The sequence below is a fragment of the Mauremys reevesii genome, linkage group 11 (genome assembly GCF_016161935.1).
Source record: "Mauremys reevesii isolate NIE-2019 linkage group 11, ASM1616193v1, whole genome shotgun sequence".
Lineage (NCBI taxonomy): Eukaryota > Metazoa > Chordata > Testudines > Geoemydidae > Mauremys > Mauremys reevesii.
In genome coordinates, this window is record NC_052633.1 from 40832213 (window position 1) to 40847182 (window position 14970).

General features: G+C 41.8%; 1 protein-coding gene across 1 annotated transcript; it reads right to left on the minus strand.

The window, feature by feature from the left end:
- Positions 1 to 1291: 1291 nt before the first annotated feature.
- On the minus strand, positions 1292 to 11625 carry LOC120374243 (retinol dehydrogenase 7-like). Its single transcript, XM_039493546.1, has 5 exons — positions 10916 to 11625; positions 8949 to 9279; positions 6700 to 6958; positions 2797 to 2960; positions 1292 to 1881 (listed from the first exon to the last, which is right to left on the minus strand). The coding sequence occupies exons 1-5, from the start codon at positions 10940 to 10942 to the stop codon at positions 1631 to 1633; spliced, it is 1032 nt and encodes a 343-aa protein (XP_039349480.1). The 5' UTR covers positions 10943 to 11625; the 3' UTR covers positions 1292 to 1630.
- Between the last annotated feature and the right edge of the window lie 3345 nt (positions 11626 to 14970).

The following is a 14970-nucleotide window of genomic DNA, read 5'->3' on the forward strand; positions in this document are numbered from 1 at the left end:
AGTTTGGGCTTCCTCTCCTCAGTAAAATGTATAGCAAAGGCTTCCCCTCCCTTCCACGAGTCAATGAATGGAGAGTAGCTATGGTACTCAGTCCAGCAGAGGCTTTAAGGTTTTTGTTCACAGCTTTATTCTCTGATTTCTTTCACTTTATGATCTCCAGCCCTTGTTGCCTTTCTGAACACTAGACTGATGTTTGAAAGATGGTCCGTTTTCTAGGAGCTTTCAATCTCTCTTTGTAATCTGCCACTGTTTGGGTGATAAATGACATTAGTTTCTCTCAGATGTAGGATCTTTCAGGCCATCAGACCAGACAGCGAAAAATATTTATAAATGTGTGTTTATTGTCAAATGAGGTAAAATGAATTTGCTTTCTCTGAAAACATTTCGTAGAGAGTAGACTCTGAGTGCAGTACTTTACTTTCACACACACACACACACACACACACACACACACACACACACAGACAGACACACACACATATGAACCCCCTTTCCTCATTCAAAGTTCTGACTTGCTGTGATATTTTTGTAAACTTAATTGACCTGGATATTAATCATTAATCAGCAACTCAAATCTCTGGTAAACAAAACCTTTACCCTATCAATTTTCAAACCACCATGCACACCGTCATGTCAGCTACTTGCCAGCAGCTTATCAGGGGAAAAAACTTATAGTGCACTTAATATTATAATGTCAAGAGGCATTATAACCTCAGTAAAAGTATTTTATCATGCTTAGTGCATTGCATATAGTAATATTAATCGATGACAGCATAAACAAAATGATCTGCTTCACAAAATTAGCAGGGGGTGAAATGTAACCCCCCGCGGGATCCCTCAGGATAAAAGGCATCATGTACATATGTATTATTTTTCGGATAAAACTACACTAAAATTAGGAATCAGGATAATGTATAAATATTGTAGTAATGTTTAACAATTGTCTTTGATTGCTTGTCACTTATATTACATATTGTTGAAATAACCTGTGAATTATCTCCACTATAGTAGCTGACTACTGAATGGTAAATAGGAGCATAGATGTAGCTGAGAACTGGAACTAACATTTTGTGGATATTTTTCAAATGCTAGGGGCTTACTTTGACTGAATCATGCACACCAGCCACTGAACTTCACAAAGCTGTGAATGCTAATGGCTTAAACTTGATCAAATCAAATACCCATATTCAACATGAATAGATGTATCAGTTCTTGAGTAAATGGGTTCTTACAGAACATGTATATTCTACCCTTTAGAATATATGGATTAACAATGTTGCACTTTGCATACCAACATCATATAATTCATAGGCTGACATTTGGTCCAACTTTAAGAGCAGAATAGATTGGCATATAGAAGGACTGATTCAGGAAATAAAAGGCCCAAAGTCTCCAAATTTTGTCTCTGGTAAATACTATTTGACCAGCTCTGCAGGTGAATGTTATACTGCAAATATATCTCTGATGAATATAACAAAGAAAAACTTTCTCCAGACTGAAGTTAAATAAAAATCAAAGTGTTTTCTGAAGACAATTAAAGCAGTCAGTTAGTTATAGGTAGGAAAGCGAATGGCTGATTTTTTAAAGAATAACAATCATCACTTTAGCATTGACCCTAGTGTACTAAATATTAAACATCAAGTGGAACTCTGGATAGTGATTTCCTACTGGCTGCTGGAGTTGGAAGCAGCATACGCAACATCATATCAGATAGAAGGGTTGGTGCATAGGAGAGGGGCAGCCAAAAGAACTTTGCATCCCAGCCAGATCCATAGCGTGTCCTGGGGTATTTTGCTATCAAGGCATGCTCCATGCATTTTGTGACTTTAGAAATGTCAGAGTCGCACAATCTTTTCATTGAAAATCTTTGAGCTCTTATATCTGTAGGAAAGAGAATAAATCCCTGAATGCTTATGAAACATTCTCTGATAAAAGAATTTTAAATTGTTGTCAGCTAAAACTCTGTAAAAGAAGAAAAAGAGCTATAGACGCTCTCCACACCCAAATGTTACTGTTAACTGCATTGTAAAGCTTTAGAAATCATTCTATTTTTATGTTAGTAATAGTTGCTTATTTGCTGCTCATGAAACAAATATTCAATAGCCCATAATTAATCTATGAAACTACAGGCTGTGTATACTGTACATATGTTTCCAAGTTTTGCTGTTTATCTCCCTGCCTTCTGTAGCCTGAATTAAGTATATTTAATAAGTAAACTTCACTTTCTTTCTTCTTGAAACTTCCTCAGGCCCTCTAATTAGCTGCAAATGTTCTTGTACCCTGTAAGAGTAACTCAACACTAATCTTCAGCAGAACAGGAAATCCTGCAGCAGAAGAGGAAATACTCTTTAGTGAAACAGAAGAATAGGAAATCCTATGTAGAAAGAAAAGCTATTCTGTAAAGCATTGGGAAGTATATTGACTCTTCAATATTGTGATGAATTGCCTGGATGAGTGAGGAGTGTCCTGCAAAGCAAAGACATGACAACCCCCTAGAATCAAGGAGGTCTCCTGCCACTGGCTCTCTAGCTGTCAGTCGTTGAGGACAAAGGACAATAATATGTTTTACCAGGTTATCAATAGAGCACTCTGTCAGCTCAATGGCATTCTTTCCCAGCATTCTGGGAAAGCATTCTGAGTCTGAACCAGAACATGTTCCACCAATCTAATAGGTGCACCAAGAGCCCAAGCCCTTCACTCCAACAGGAGAGTTGTACTCCAAAGGAAATAATGGTCAGTCCATGACAGGTTAGCCAAGTCCATTCCAGTCCAGTGATGTTAAGTATTTGTACTTACACTCAACAAAGTATTTATCTCCATAGGATTCTCTGACCTCAGGAGTTAGTTGGTTCCAAAGTCTTAGCAGGTCTCTCTCAATGACCTCTGAACTAGTTACTCCAGTCTTAAAGCATCCCGGCTCAATTATGCTCACCTTCACTCCAAAATGCTGCATGTCTCTCCTGGAATGGAAATAAAACGATAGCAAATGTTTTCATTCTGGCAGACCCAACAATTACATGATCTTTAAATATTTGGCTCTGTAATAACCAAAGTGAAAGTGTGTACCTTAAGAATATAAAGGTCAAATGTTGATTTATTTCTGGTTATGTAAAAATGTCAAAGTGCAAATTAGCTTTAGTATATGGCATATTGTCTTTTTGTTGTAACTTATCACAGGAAAAGACCCACTGTACAGAGAACTATACAATCTAGCTACGAAGAGTGCTTGAATGCAGCCGCAGGTATACTAACACCTATTCTGTGTGGTTTGCTTAGGAACAGAGATGATCAAGGTAACTCCAAAATCCATTTGAGCCACACATCTAGCTGAAACGCTGTACATTTCTATTCAAAGATGTAGAATACAAAGAAATGTTTCCAGTTCCTGCTGCTCTGTTATAATCTACTTCTGCTGGGAGACCATTAACAACCTGAAAGAATCAGAAAGCAAAACACAGCTGGGCAGAATCATTTGACTGCATTAGGAGTCTCAACTCTGTAGATTTCATTGCCCAAATATGTGCTGAAGGTGAATTCATTTACTGTTAACTAATAAGAAAGAGAGCAGATGTTTACAGTTTATATTTTGCATTGTAGTTTCACTCCTTCACTCCTGCACCATGAAAATTGCTTGTCTCCCCTAGGGGGCAGCTTCAGAGACCTTTGGAGAGCTGACTCATTCATGTGCCATTCCAAACAATGCCATGGAATTGAACACTCTTGACATCAGCCACTAAATTTGTTTCTTGGAGCATATTCTGCTTTATCTGAATGTTCACAGCTGCACCCAGTCAACTTTACCAGTTCTACCTGCCTGTTGAGAGGAGCCTCTGGATCAGCTCTTCAGCCTCTGTAAATCAGCAAAGCACCATTGACTGCAGAGGGACAGATACTCATTGAGTCTAATATTCCAAAGTTATGTGTAAGTATCTTTGACATACGAGGGCCTAATTGCTGCCCAGCAGCACCAGTGCTTAGATTATTATGGGATAGTAAAGACAGCGGAAGTTAAGGATAAAAGGGGCAACAAGGAAGTTTAGGCCAGTGGAAGCATGTGATTACAAGAACCAGGCAGAGGAAAAGACTGAGGAGTGTTCTCATGGGATGGATTCCTCCTGAGTAGGGAGGGAAATAGGCTTCTGGGATGGAGGTTGGCACAACACATTAACAAAGCTTTAAACTAGAAACTCGGGGGAGATGGTTGGGAGATGCTCAGTGGTTTGAGCATTGGCCTGCTAAACCCAGGGTTGTGAGTTCAATCCTTCAGGGAGCCATTTAGGGATTGGGGCAAAAATCTGTCTGGGGACTGGTCCTGCTTTGAGCAGGGGGTTGGACTAGATGACCTCCTGAGGTCCCTTCCAACTCTGATATTCTATGATTCTATGTAATCTCCATACCTGATTTTAACATTGAGAGGGAGGAAAATCAAGTAAGAAATGATACATCAATGGAGAAAGGAACAGAAGTGGGTAGGAGAATGGACATTAAGAGGAAGGATAGTGTTGAAACCAGTCAGATAGGCAATACTGGCAGTAGAATGACTGTAACCAGTTGGGCAAGGAATGTGGGAGAAGCCAAGTAGCAACAGTTAAGATATTTGTACACCAATGCAAGGAGCTTGGGTAACAAAATGGAGGCATCATAACTACCGGTGCACAAAGTGAAACCAGATATAATAGGGATAACAGAAACATGGTGGAATATTAATCATGACTGGAGTACAGGTATTGAAGGGTTTGTGCTGTTCAGGAGAGACAGAAATAAAGACAAAGGTGGTGGCGTAGCATTGTGTATCAATGATGGGGTAGACTGTAAAGAAATTAGAAGTGATGGAATGGATAAGACAGAATCTGTTGGGGCAAAATCACTTTGGGGAAGAAAGCTACAAGAGGTTCCCCTGGGCTAGTTCTTGGGGTGTGCTATAGACCTCCAGGATCCAATTTGGATATGAATAGACACCTCTTTAATGTTTTTAATGAAATAAATACTACTGGGAATTGAGTGATTATTGGAGACTTAACTTCCCAGCTATAGATTGGAGGACAAGTGCTAGTAATAATAGTAGGTCTGACATTTTCCTGGATGTGATAGCTGACAGATTTCTTCACCAAATAATTGCCAAACCAACAAGAGGTGATGTCATTTTAGATTTGGTATTGGTGAGTAGTGACGACCTCATAGAAGAACTGGTTGCAGGGGACAACCTTGGTTCGAGCTAATTCAGTTTAAACTAAATTGAAGGATAAACAAGAATGGATTTGCAACTAGGGTCCTGGATTTCAAAAGGGCAAACTTAAAAAAATTAAGGGAATTAGTTAGGGAAGTGGACTGGACCGAAGAACTCAAGGATCTGAATGTGGAGGAGGTGTGGAATTACTTTAAGCCAAAATTGCAGGAGTTATTTGAAGCCTGCATGCCAAGCAAGGGGGAAGAATTCGTAGGGAAGGGTTGCAGATCAATCTGGATGAACAAGCATCTCAAACAGGTGATTAAGAGGAAGCAGAAAGCCTACAAGGAATGGAAGATGGGATGGATTAGGAAGGAAAGCTACCTCTTGGAGGTCAGAAAGTGTAAAGATAAAGTGAGAACTGCCAAAAGCCAAGCAGAGTTGGACTTGCAAAAGGAATTGAAACCAGTCATATAAATAAAAATAAAACAAGGAAAGAAGTAGGAGCACTAACCACTGGGGATGCGGGGGAGATTAAGGATAATCTAGGCATAGCCCAACACCTAAATAAAGACATTGCCTCAGTTTTCAATAATGGTTAATGATGAACTTAGAGAGAGAGTGGCAGGGTGACTAATGAGGATGTGGAGGTAGACATTACCACATCTGAGGTGGAAGTCAAACTCAAACAGCTTAATGGGACTAAATCGGGGGCCCCCCGAATAATCTCCATCCAAGAATATTAAAGGAACTGGCCCAGGAAATTGCAAGGCCAATAGCAATATTTTTTAATGAGCCTGTAAATTCAGGTTGTACCCTATGTCTGAAGAATTGCTCATATAGTTCCTCTTTTTAAGAAAGGGGAATAGAGTGATCCAGAAAACTACAGGCCTGTTAGTTTGACCTCAATTGTATGCAAGATCTTGGAACAAATTTTGAAAGAGAAAGTAGTTAAGAACATAGAGATACACGGTAACTGGGTAAAATACAAAATGGGTTTACAAAAGGTAGATTATGCCAGACTAACCTGATCTCTTTCTTTGCGACGATAACTGATTTGTTAGACAAAGGAAATGCAGTAGCTCTTCTCTACCTGCATTTCAGTGAGGCATTTGATACAGTTCTACATGAAGGGGAGAAACTGAATCAAACTCAGGATAGCACCCACACAGCCACAAGAGGGCACCAGCTAGTAAAGGCAGCCTCAGACGTAGGGGCAAAGTGACTACACAGAGCAAAACATCTCAGATGTTAACTCTGCTGGGTTTTCACCTTGTTAGTCGAGTCAAAGCTGCATTTCTAGCACTTTGTACAGGAAAGTTTATGCTGTTAAAAATGGGATAAAATTAGAGAAAGCGCAAAACTAACCCCCCACTAAAGGGAACAACCCAAACTCTGGTGAGGATCCAGAAATTCATATCTGGTCTCTAACCTATTATGAACTCAACCACAGCCTCAGATTCAAACAGCTACAAACTGTAGAGCATTTGAAATCCAGAACTAGCATCACAAATCCATCTCTAATGACTCACCGTAAGATGTCTGAGAAAGCTTCCACGCCCCACTTTGACAAACAGTAGCCACCACCTAAAAACGCCAAGCGACCCATAACACTGGCAACGTTGACTACTCTTCCTTTAGCCTTTTTCAAAAGCGGGAGAAGCTTCAGGGTGATTTCAATCAACCCCATCAGATTAACATCCATAATTGTGTGGAAATCATCTATCTGCATCCAGTCGGTGGGTGCCATCGGCGTTGCTCTTCCAGCATTATTTACCAAGCCAAAGAGGCCTAAAAGTATTCCAAAAATATCACATTCAGTACGTGCCACTATCACAGCAGGGAGTGGGGTAGGAGACAGGATACATGGCAATAGACTGCAAGAGCTCACATTTTGCACACGGTTTAACAAGATGAATGTCATTGACTGGGTTTCCTCATGACTATCTGACTTTATACTGTACAGCTGGCAAACTTACTTACACCTTCCTAATGCTTTAGTCAATGGTTCTAAATATGAATGGAGAAATGATTTCAGTTGGAGCCATGGCTTCCCAGGCCTTCTCGGTACTAGACCTGAAGGGTGTATCTACCCTGCAGGTGGGAGTGAGCCTTCCAGCCCAGGGAGACAGATTGGTGCGAGTGGGCCTTGCTTTAGCATGCTAAAAATAGCTGTGTGACAATGTGGCACTGGGAGAGCTAGCCCATGCCACCACTGGTGCTGCAACATGCACACAGCTGCTTTGGAATGCTAGTGTGAGCCTCACTATCATGAGTTTGCCTACCTGGGCTTAGAGCCTTGCTCCCAACTGCAGTGTAGACATACGCTAAGTGGGCCTGGAGCTCTCTCCATTACCCCATCCATAAAACAGAGATGATAGTGCTTCGCCACCTTGGTAACATACTTTGGGCTCTATGGATAAATAGTGCTGTATAAGTGCCATGTTATTAATATTACCACACCCTGCTCAGGACGGCCTGTTTCTAAAGAGAGAGGCTAGTGTAGACTCCCTGCTAAGTCAGTGCCTGGCCTCTTTGATTATACAGCTAGAGTGAGGATTACAGTGAATGTTCACTGCAGTTGCCTGTCCCATGTAGCCTAGCCTGAGACCAGTTTGGTTTGGTGCTTTTCAGATGCGGTATGTGGAGAGGAGTTCAGCAAAGTCCCTGGCAAGATGAGCTGTGGTTATTTTTCCTAGTCCTGCCACTGGAGGTAACACAGTGCACAGGGGCGGCTCTAGGTATTTTGCCACCCCAAGCACGGCAGGCAGGCTGCCTTCGGCGGCTTGCCTGCAAGAGGTCCCTGGTCCCACGGATTCAGCGGTTTGCCTGCGGGAGGTCTGCTGAAGCCGCGGGACCAGCAGACCCTCCGCAGGCATGCCGCCAAAGGCAACCTGCCTGCTGCCCTCGTGGCGACCAGCAGAGCGCCCCCCGCAGCTTGCCGCCCCAGGCACGCGCTTGGCGTGCTGGTGCCTGGAGCCGCCCCTGACAGTGCATGTCAGAACAATATGAAAGTTGAATTGATTTTGGACTTTAGAACAATGGAACTGAAGTTATCACCTGATTATTCAAATGAAAAAAATGCCTTATTGGTAAAAACGTTTTGCTTTGCTGTTGGACCTCAGTTATCAACTTTGCCAGCTTCTAGGTACCAGTTACAACTATATACAATAGCGCTCTCTAGTACAAAGAAACACCACTGTAGTAACAATCCAAAGGGAATGATGGATTTGGACAATGCCCCTTTTGATTGCTACACTCAGTGTCATCATTATGTGTGTATTACAAAAATTAGACTTGTTGACATAGAAAAAACTAACCATTTGCTTTCCCAAAGGAGGAGAGCGTGAACTCAGCTAGGCATTTTTAATTGGCCAGGCTGACTGATTGCTTAAGTAGGTCAATGAAGTTCTGATTGGCTCCAATTAGCACTCCCACAAGCTGAGTTTTTTACCTACAGCTGAGTGAGACTTAAAAACATGTACAAGTATATTTTCTGACTGTTAAAATACCAAGGAATCTCATACTTAGAAGGCCCCTGATTGATAAAAGTGGGCAACAGTTGAAACTGGCTTCTGGAACATAAAACACTCTTGGAACTATGGTGGTTGGTGCTAATAAATACCTAACTAGATAGAACCATAGCACTGAAGAAAGTACAGCTTGAATCAGCATAAGAAATGCTCCTGTGCAGTTATTATGGAAGATTACTACCAGAACTCTTCTATTTTATACTGGAGTATATTTCGTAATTTGTATGGAGTGCGGCTCTACCACTTACCCTCCCCATCTGTCTCTTGTTTCACAAACTCCACTGCGTTGTCAATGCTGCTGGAGTCTGTTAAGTTCAGGATCACAGTCTTCAGTGAGAGGGACGTGCAGGCTAGTAGTTCTCGGCTTCCCTTTTCTGTTAGACATGCAGCGATGACATGGAATCCCCTTTGGTCAAGCTGTTTAGCCAGCAAGTTTCCAAACCCACTGTCACATCCCGTTATGAAGACGTGCTTTCCATTCAGGTCTTTCACGTTAAGACTGTCTCGGATGAGCCAGCAAATAATGAAGAAAAGTATGGCAGCCAAAATATCTATCTGCGCTGAGTTTGAAAGCAAGGCCTATAAGCAAATAATGTTAGAGATCTGGGAACTTAATGGAGTAAATCTACTAAATCTATCTCCAATTTAAACACAGCTCCTGTAAAAGGCTTTGTTTTCAAGATGCAGCTTCACTTGCCCTTCTCCCTAGTCTGCAAGGTGGTTGGAGAATGTTTTAGGAGGACCTGAAGCATGTCCCTCACCAGCAGCAGAGCCTCCTGTTGTGAACACTTCTGATTAGTGAGGGTACTGCTGGAGAAAGAAGAATTCTGCTGCAAAGGAGTGCAGCTCGGTATGATCATCTGCTTCTTGCCACCCACAGCGCTTCTTCGCTTCATAGCACAGAGACTGTGTGAGCTCTGGGTGAGAACAGAAAAGTCTGGGCTATACTGGGTGAGTGCACTGACTCCTTTGGTGTGTGCTTTGTAAATGTCAAAAATGCTGGTGCTCACAATCTGCTTTCTTTAACCTCTGGCTTTTGAGCAAGGCAGCACTTCAGAGCAGTATCTGAAGCTGTTGGCTCTCTCACTATCTCCCTCTCACTAAATAAGTGGTAAAATGAATGGAAATACTTATAGCAGGCAAGTGCTGACGGGATCGCCGATCAGCCTGACTTTATTGTGAGAAAGAGGATTTCAAGAACGTTGTTCAGTACAAGTTGCCACAGTGATTACTGTTGCATATTTAAATAGACAACAACATTCTCATTCATGGTGACAGTCCACACTCACACATGCTTCTTCATTGTCACGGGTTGGCTTTGGATGCATTTGCACTTTGGGTTGGGGCAAGAATTAAACTGAAGCTCGGGGTCAAGGAGGCTGTTTTAAAACTTGCACGCCGAACGCTAGATCCCCAAATCCATTTGTAGACACCTAAGCAGAAAAGGTCTGGTTTTCAGAAGTGCTGAGCACCTGCAGCTCGCAGAGATTTTGATGGGATCTGGGGCTGCTCAGCACCTTTGAAGTCTACTTTTATGTAGGTGCCTAAATTTGGCTTTAGTTGCCTAACTTTAGGGACCCAGATTGAACATCTTAGCCTTTACTGTTAGTTTTTCAGAGCATTTAAAAAATAATTACATTTTAGAGAAATGTGACTGATCATTTTAAAATCTTTGAAGTAGTTAAATGACCCCCCCCACACACCTTTCCAATTTTTGTTTCCCTAGAGTTCAGAATTCTTTTGTTTTTTAAAATTCATGCAGACAAGCAAAATGTCACACAATAATCAACTGTTTGGATAAATGAACATTAAAACAAAGAGGAAATGCTGAAATATTAGTCCTGGACCCTGCAATCCTTACTCGTGTTCGTATTCCTGTCAGACCATTGGAGTAATCACATCATTTTCTAAAAGCCATAGAAAAAAACAATCTTTTATTGTACTAACTGCAATAGCCAACAAGACACTGTGTGGAGCACAAAAATGATTCTAGTCAGTAGGACTCATATCAATAATGTCTGACAATGGAGTATTTTATGCAGAACCCATAGCTGATTGGTTAACAGTCTCTAGAAATCATTCTGGAAAAGTAGCGGCTTAAATCTGAGTATCACTTTGTCACCTCTTCCCCACTGTAATTTGTTCTATTACTAGTCTGCAAACTCATATAGCCTGTAGTTTTACACATTGGTTTTGTTCTTGTGCTGGTACTTACATTCTGGGGAGACATCTGCAAGCTCATTATAAGATTCCAAGAGAACAGTGTCTTTGCCGGTTACAGCTAGTGCTGGCATGAAGAAGTTGTTGCAAATTTTAATTCACGAGGCTTTTCAGTAGGATCTGCACAGCGATACCTCGCTGAGTCTCAACGTAGATTCTGTACTCTGTGGTACTGTGCGGTCACTGTGCAATAGCTGACAAGCCCAGCACAACTCCCGTCTGTTGATTATGCCTTACATTCTGATGACTATTTTAGTCTCTCACCAGGAATTAATCTTATGTGTATTCTAAATACCTGTGTATCCCACCTAAGTTGTCTAAGCTTTGCTGGCCTAAATACGGTAATTCCCTAAGCACAGGGATTGTCAAGACTCATTAGAGAGATAGAATTTATCCCATTTAGAGGCCTGATCCAACACCCATTGATTTCAGTTCCTCCATTGATTTTAAGAGGAGTTGGATCAAGCCCTCTGGGAATTAATCTTGTTTTTTTCCCTATACATGTGCACAATTTCTGTTTGCATTAATTGGAGCTGTAGGCACAAAAAGCGAGGAAAATAAACTCTTGTGTTTGATCATGTTAGGGCCAATTTCTTTTTTCAGATCTATGTTGCCTATTTCTGATCCCTAGAATAAATGATGTATCTAAGAAGTTGACAGCAACTTTTTTTTTTAAATAAAAAATTTAGAATCTGTGAGAGCTAAAATCCCCACCTGGGACAAGAATCCACACAGAAGTATGACAGCTAACAAACTGCTATAAGCTGGCCCAAAGCTCCCCCTCGCCCCCACAAAACCTTGTGAGCTACATTTTGGATTTAGATGCAAAAGAGTTTTCTACCTGTATCTTGTTGTCCTTCACTCTTTTATCCTCAGACCTACATAGCCTCCACCCTCATAAAGGCAGAGCTGCCCCAGGCATGACAGGCTGGACAATTCTGGATTTTGACATGAATGCGCAAACTGCTTGTGAAAGGTGATCTGAACCTAACTGAATGAAAATTTAAATGGGAAAGAAACATGCCTACTCCTGTGCCTGCTGTGTGATGTAGCCAAAAGAGACCTCGCTGGCTCTATGAACATACGTGTGTCTTTTAGCTAAATTAGAACTCCTGAATCAAACTATCATTCACGACACTATGTGGATTTGCGACTTTCCCTGGGGACTTGGGTCAATTCTTTATTTCTTTATTTATTTATATTTTAAATCCTGTATTAGCATACAGCACTGTGGAGGTGGATTTTTTTCCCTGGGTGGGAATTACACTGAATCTCACTGAATTTAAACTTTTATTTAAAATAATTAGGAGCTAGTTTGTTCAGCCCTTACAATGCTGAGCCTTTACTCATGTGAGTTGCTATTTTAATGGTTTTTGTTTTAGGTGTAGATGGAAAGGAGATGCTTGCGCTTGTTTTGTAGTACAATCCTTGTTGATATTCCTCCCTTTTTTGTTTCTATCTCCAATTGTACCTTTTCTTCTTCTCTTTCTCTTATTCTCTCTCTTCTGCTGCTTCTTTCTCACTCCTCCTCTCTGTCTATAAAGGTGACTGATATATGGCTCCCCAGTACATGCCTGGCAGTCTGGACCTGCCCAAAGATTCAAAATGTCTGTCACATATGATTTAACATTGTCAGTATATACAGTATATAATGCAAAACATAGTTAAAATGACCCCTCACTGCACTATTTTCCATCAGAAGTCCCAGGCTATTCCTGGAGGAGCATTCCTCTAGGTCTCTTTGCTGTCAGGTTCCATCCCTATTTTGAGATGTCATAGGCCTCCCCTGACTGAAAACAGGTGTAGTAGAAAAAAGTCTAAAGGGAGACTCAGTACTGACTGTTTGTGCTGAGGATCTTGGGTTCTGAATGGTGTGAAATCTTTTGGGAGGGGTGTAAAGGTCCTGCTTAGCTTTCCCAAATCAGTGACTAAATGGTACTCTTCCACACAGGTAGCTGTTTCACCTGTGACAGAGATAATGTGTCAGCCTCCCGAGCACTCTCAGAACACGAGGTCTGAGAGAACACAACAGAACGGAAATTACTTAGGCAAAATGCGAGCTCGGGCTGCGACACTCTGAGAGAGAGTGTAGAGCCTGGCCCAAGACTGCTTGTCGTTTACAGAGTGCCATCGTTGAAAGCTGGCATTTCTCACCACTTCCACGGGCTTACTTTTGTAATCGAATCTCTAGGTCTGAGAAAGTACAAGGAAAAATGACAGTGCTTGAAGGCTGGCATTGGGAAAGGAAATGAGATGTACAACTCCCCAGGTGCAAAAAGAGTCCAACATTATTCATGCTAGACACACGGACATTCTTAAGGTATATGTTTCGTACGCCATGGTTATAATGACAGGGAGTGTGGTATATTGGCTGGAATAGGGAAGTGGGAGTCAGGACCTCTGCGTAGGGTTGTCAACCCTCCAGGATTGGCCTGGAGTCTTCAGGAATTAAAGATTAATCTTTAATTAAAGATCATGTCATATGATGAAATCTCCAAGAATACATCCAAGAATACATCCAACCAAAATTGGCTACTCTACTCTGAGCTACTTTTATTTGCTGTATGATCCTGGGCAAGTCCCGTCATCTCTCTGTCCCTCAGGTTTCTGATCTGTAATATAGACATTTAAAGACTTACCTGCCTCAGGGGGTGTTATGAGGCTTAATTAATCACAGATGATAACAAGCTCTGAGAGCTGTAGCTTGAAAGATGCCTTAGGAGTGCAAAATATTATTAAAATACCTTCAAGTTAATTAAAATCAGTCACTACATCAGATGACTGGAAAGTAATTAATGCGAAAAAGGTGGTGATTGTGGGAATAACAGACCAGTGAGTCATACTTCAGTGTCAGGTTAACAAGTTAAAACATAATTACAGTCTGATATGATATGGGAAGGAAAAACGTCTTTCCAGTCTACTAGAATTCTTTGGCAGAGTCAACTAAATAGTGCGTAAAGGAGAACTGGTCAATACAATTGATCTGGACTTTCAAAATGATTTTGTAAAAGTCCCTCACAAAAGGCTACTGAGGAAACTACAGTAAGTAGTTCCTGTGTGAGAGGTAAAGGTCTCTCAGGGATTAGGTACTGGTCAAGAAGGAGAAGAGAAAAGAGGAATGAATGGTACATTTTCAACATGGGTGTGGAGGTTAATGTTGAAGGAGGCCTTGGTCTCACTTTCACTCCACACCTGCCTGCTCCCATTGGGGTAGGTAGCACCAGCAGACGTCCTAGCAGAGAGCCCCACATGCACTTTTGGAAGGCACTATGTCAAATCCTGCAAGGGAACACAGCACAGGGTGCCCCTGGTGCACTCAAGCAAGGCTGGGCACAGTCTAGCCCTTTTGCTGCTGTTATTGAGGGCAGACGTTCTCTCAGCTAGTGAAAGATTAGTCACATCTTGGGCGCCGGTCAAAATGTGAGGCTAAGAAGTGCCAATGAAATCTGATTACAGAATGAGAGTCCCCAACTTCCTAGGATTAAAACCAGCAGAAGATTAAATCACAGAGACCACCCCCCAAAAAAAAACTCTGAGAGAGGAGACCGAATTGCCCTGCAGGTTGCCAGTATCCTGGCTGATACTGATCTGCCTCGTCACTGATCAAGGTTAATATTTCTCATTCCCATTTTCAGCCTCTGAGTGAGTAACAGACCGTTCCTGTTTGTAGTGGTTTATGATCAGGGAAGCAGCATGTACCCACTCACTGAGGACTGGCCAAATGTTGCCAAGCTTTCTGTTCTGAGAGGTGAGAGAGGTTGTAGGAACATAGGGTATGTCTACACAGCAATAAAACACCCACGTCTGGCCCACGAGAGCTGACTTGGGCTCCCGGGGCTTGGGCTGCTGGGCTAGAGAATTGCAGTGTAGATGTTTGGGGTCAGGCTGGAGCCCTTGAGTCCTAAATAGATTGAAGGTGGGGAAAGGGAATGATGAAAATATGGAGGGCTAAGATGCAAGAAAACACAAAGGGCTAGACCGTGACACCCTCACTCATGGCAAACAATGCTTTAGTCTCTGAGCCGTCAGTGGGACTACTTAAAGAGTAAT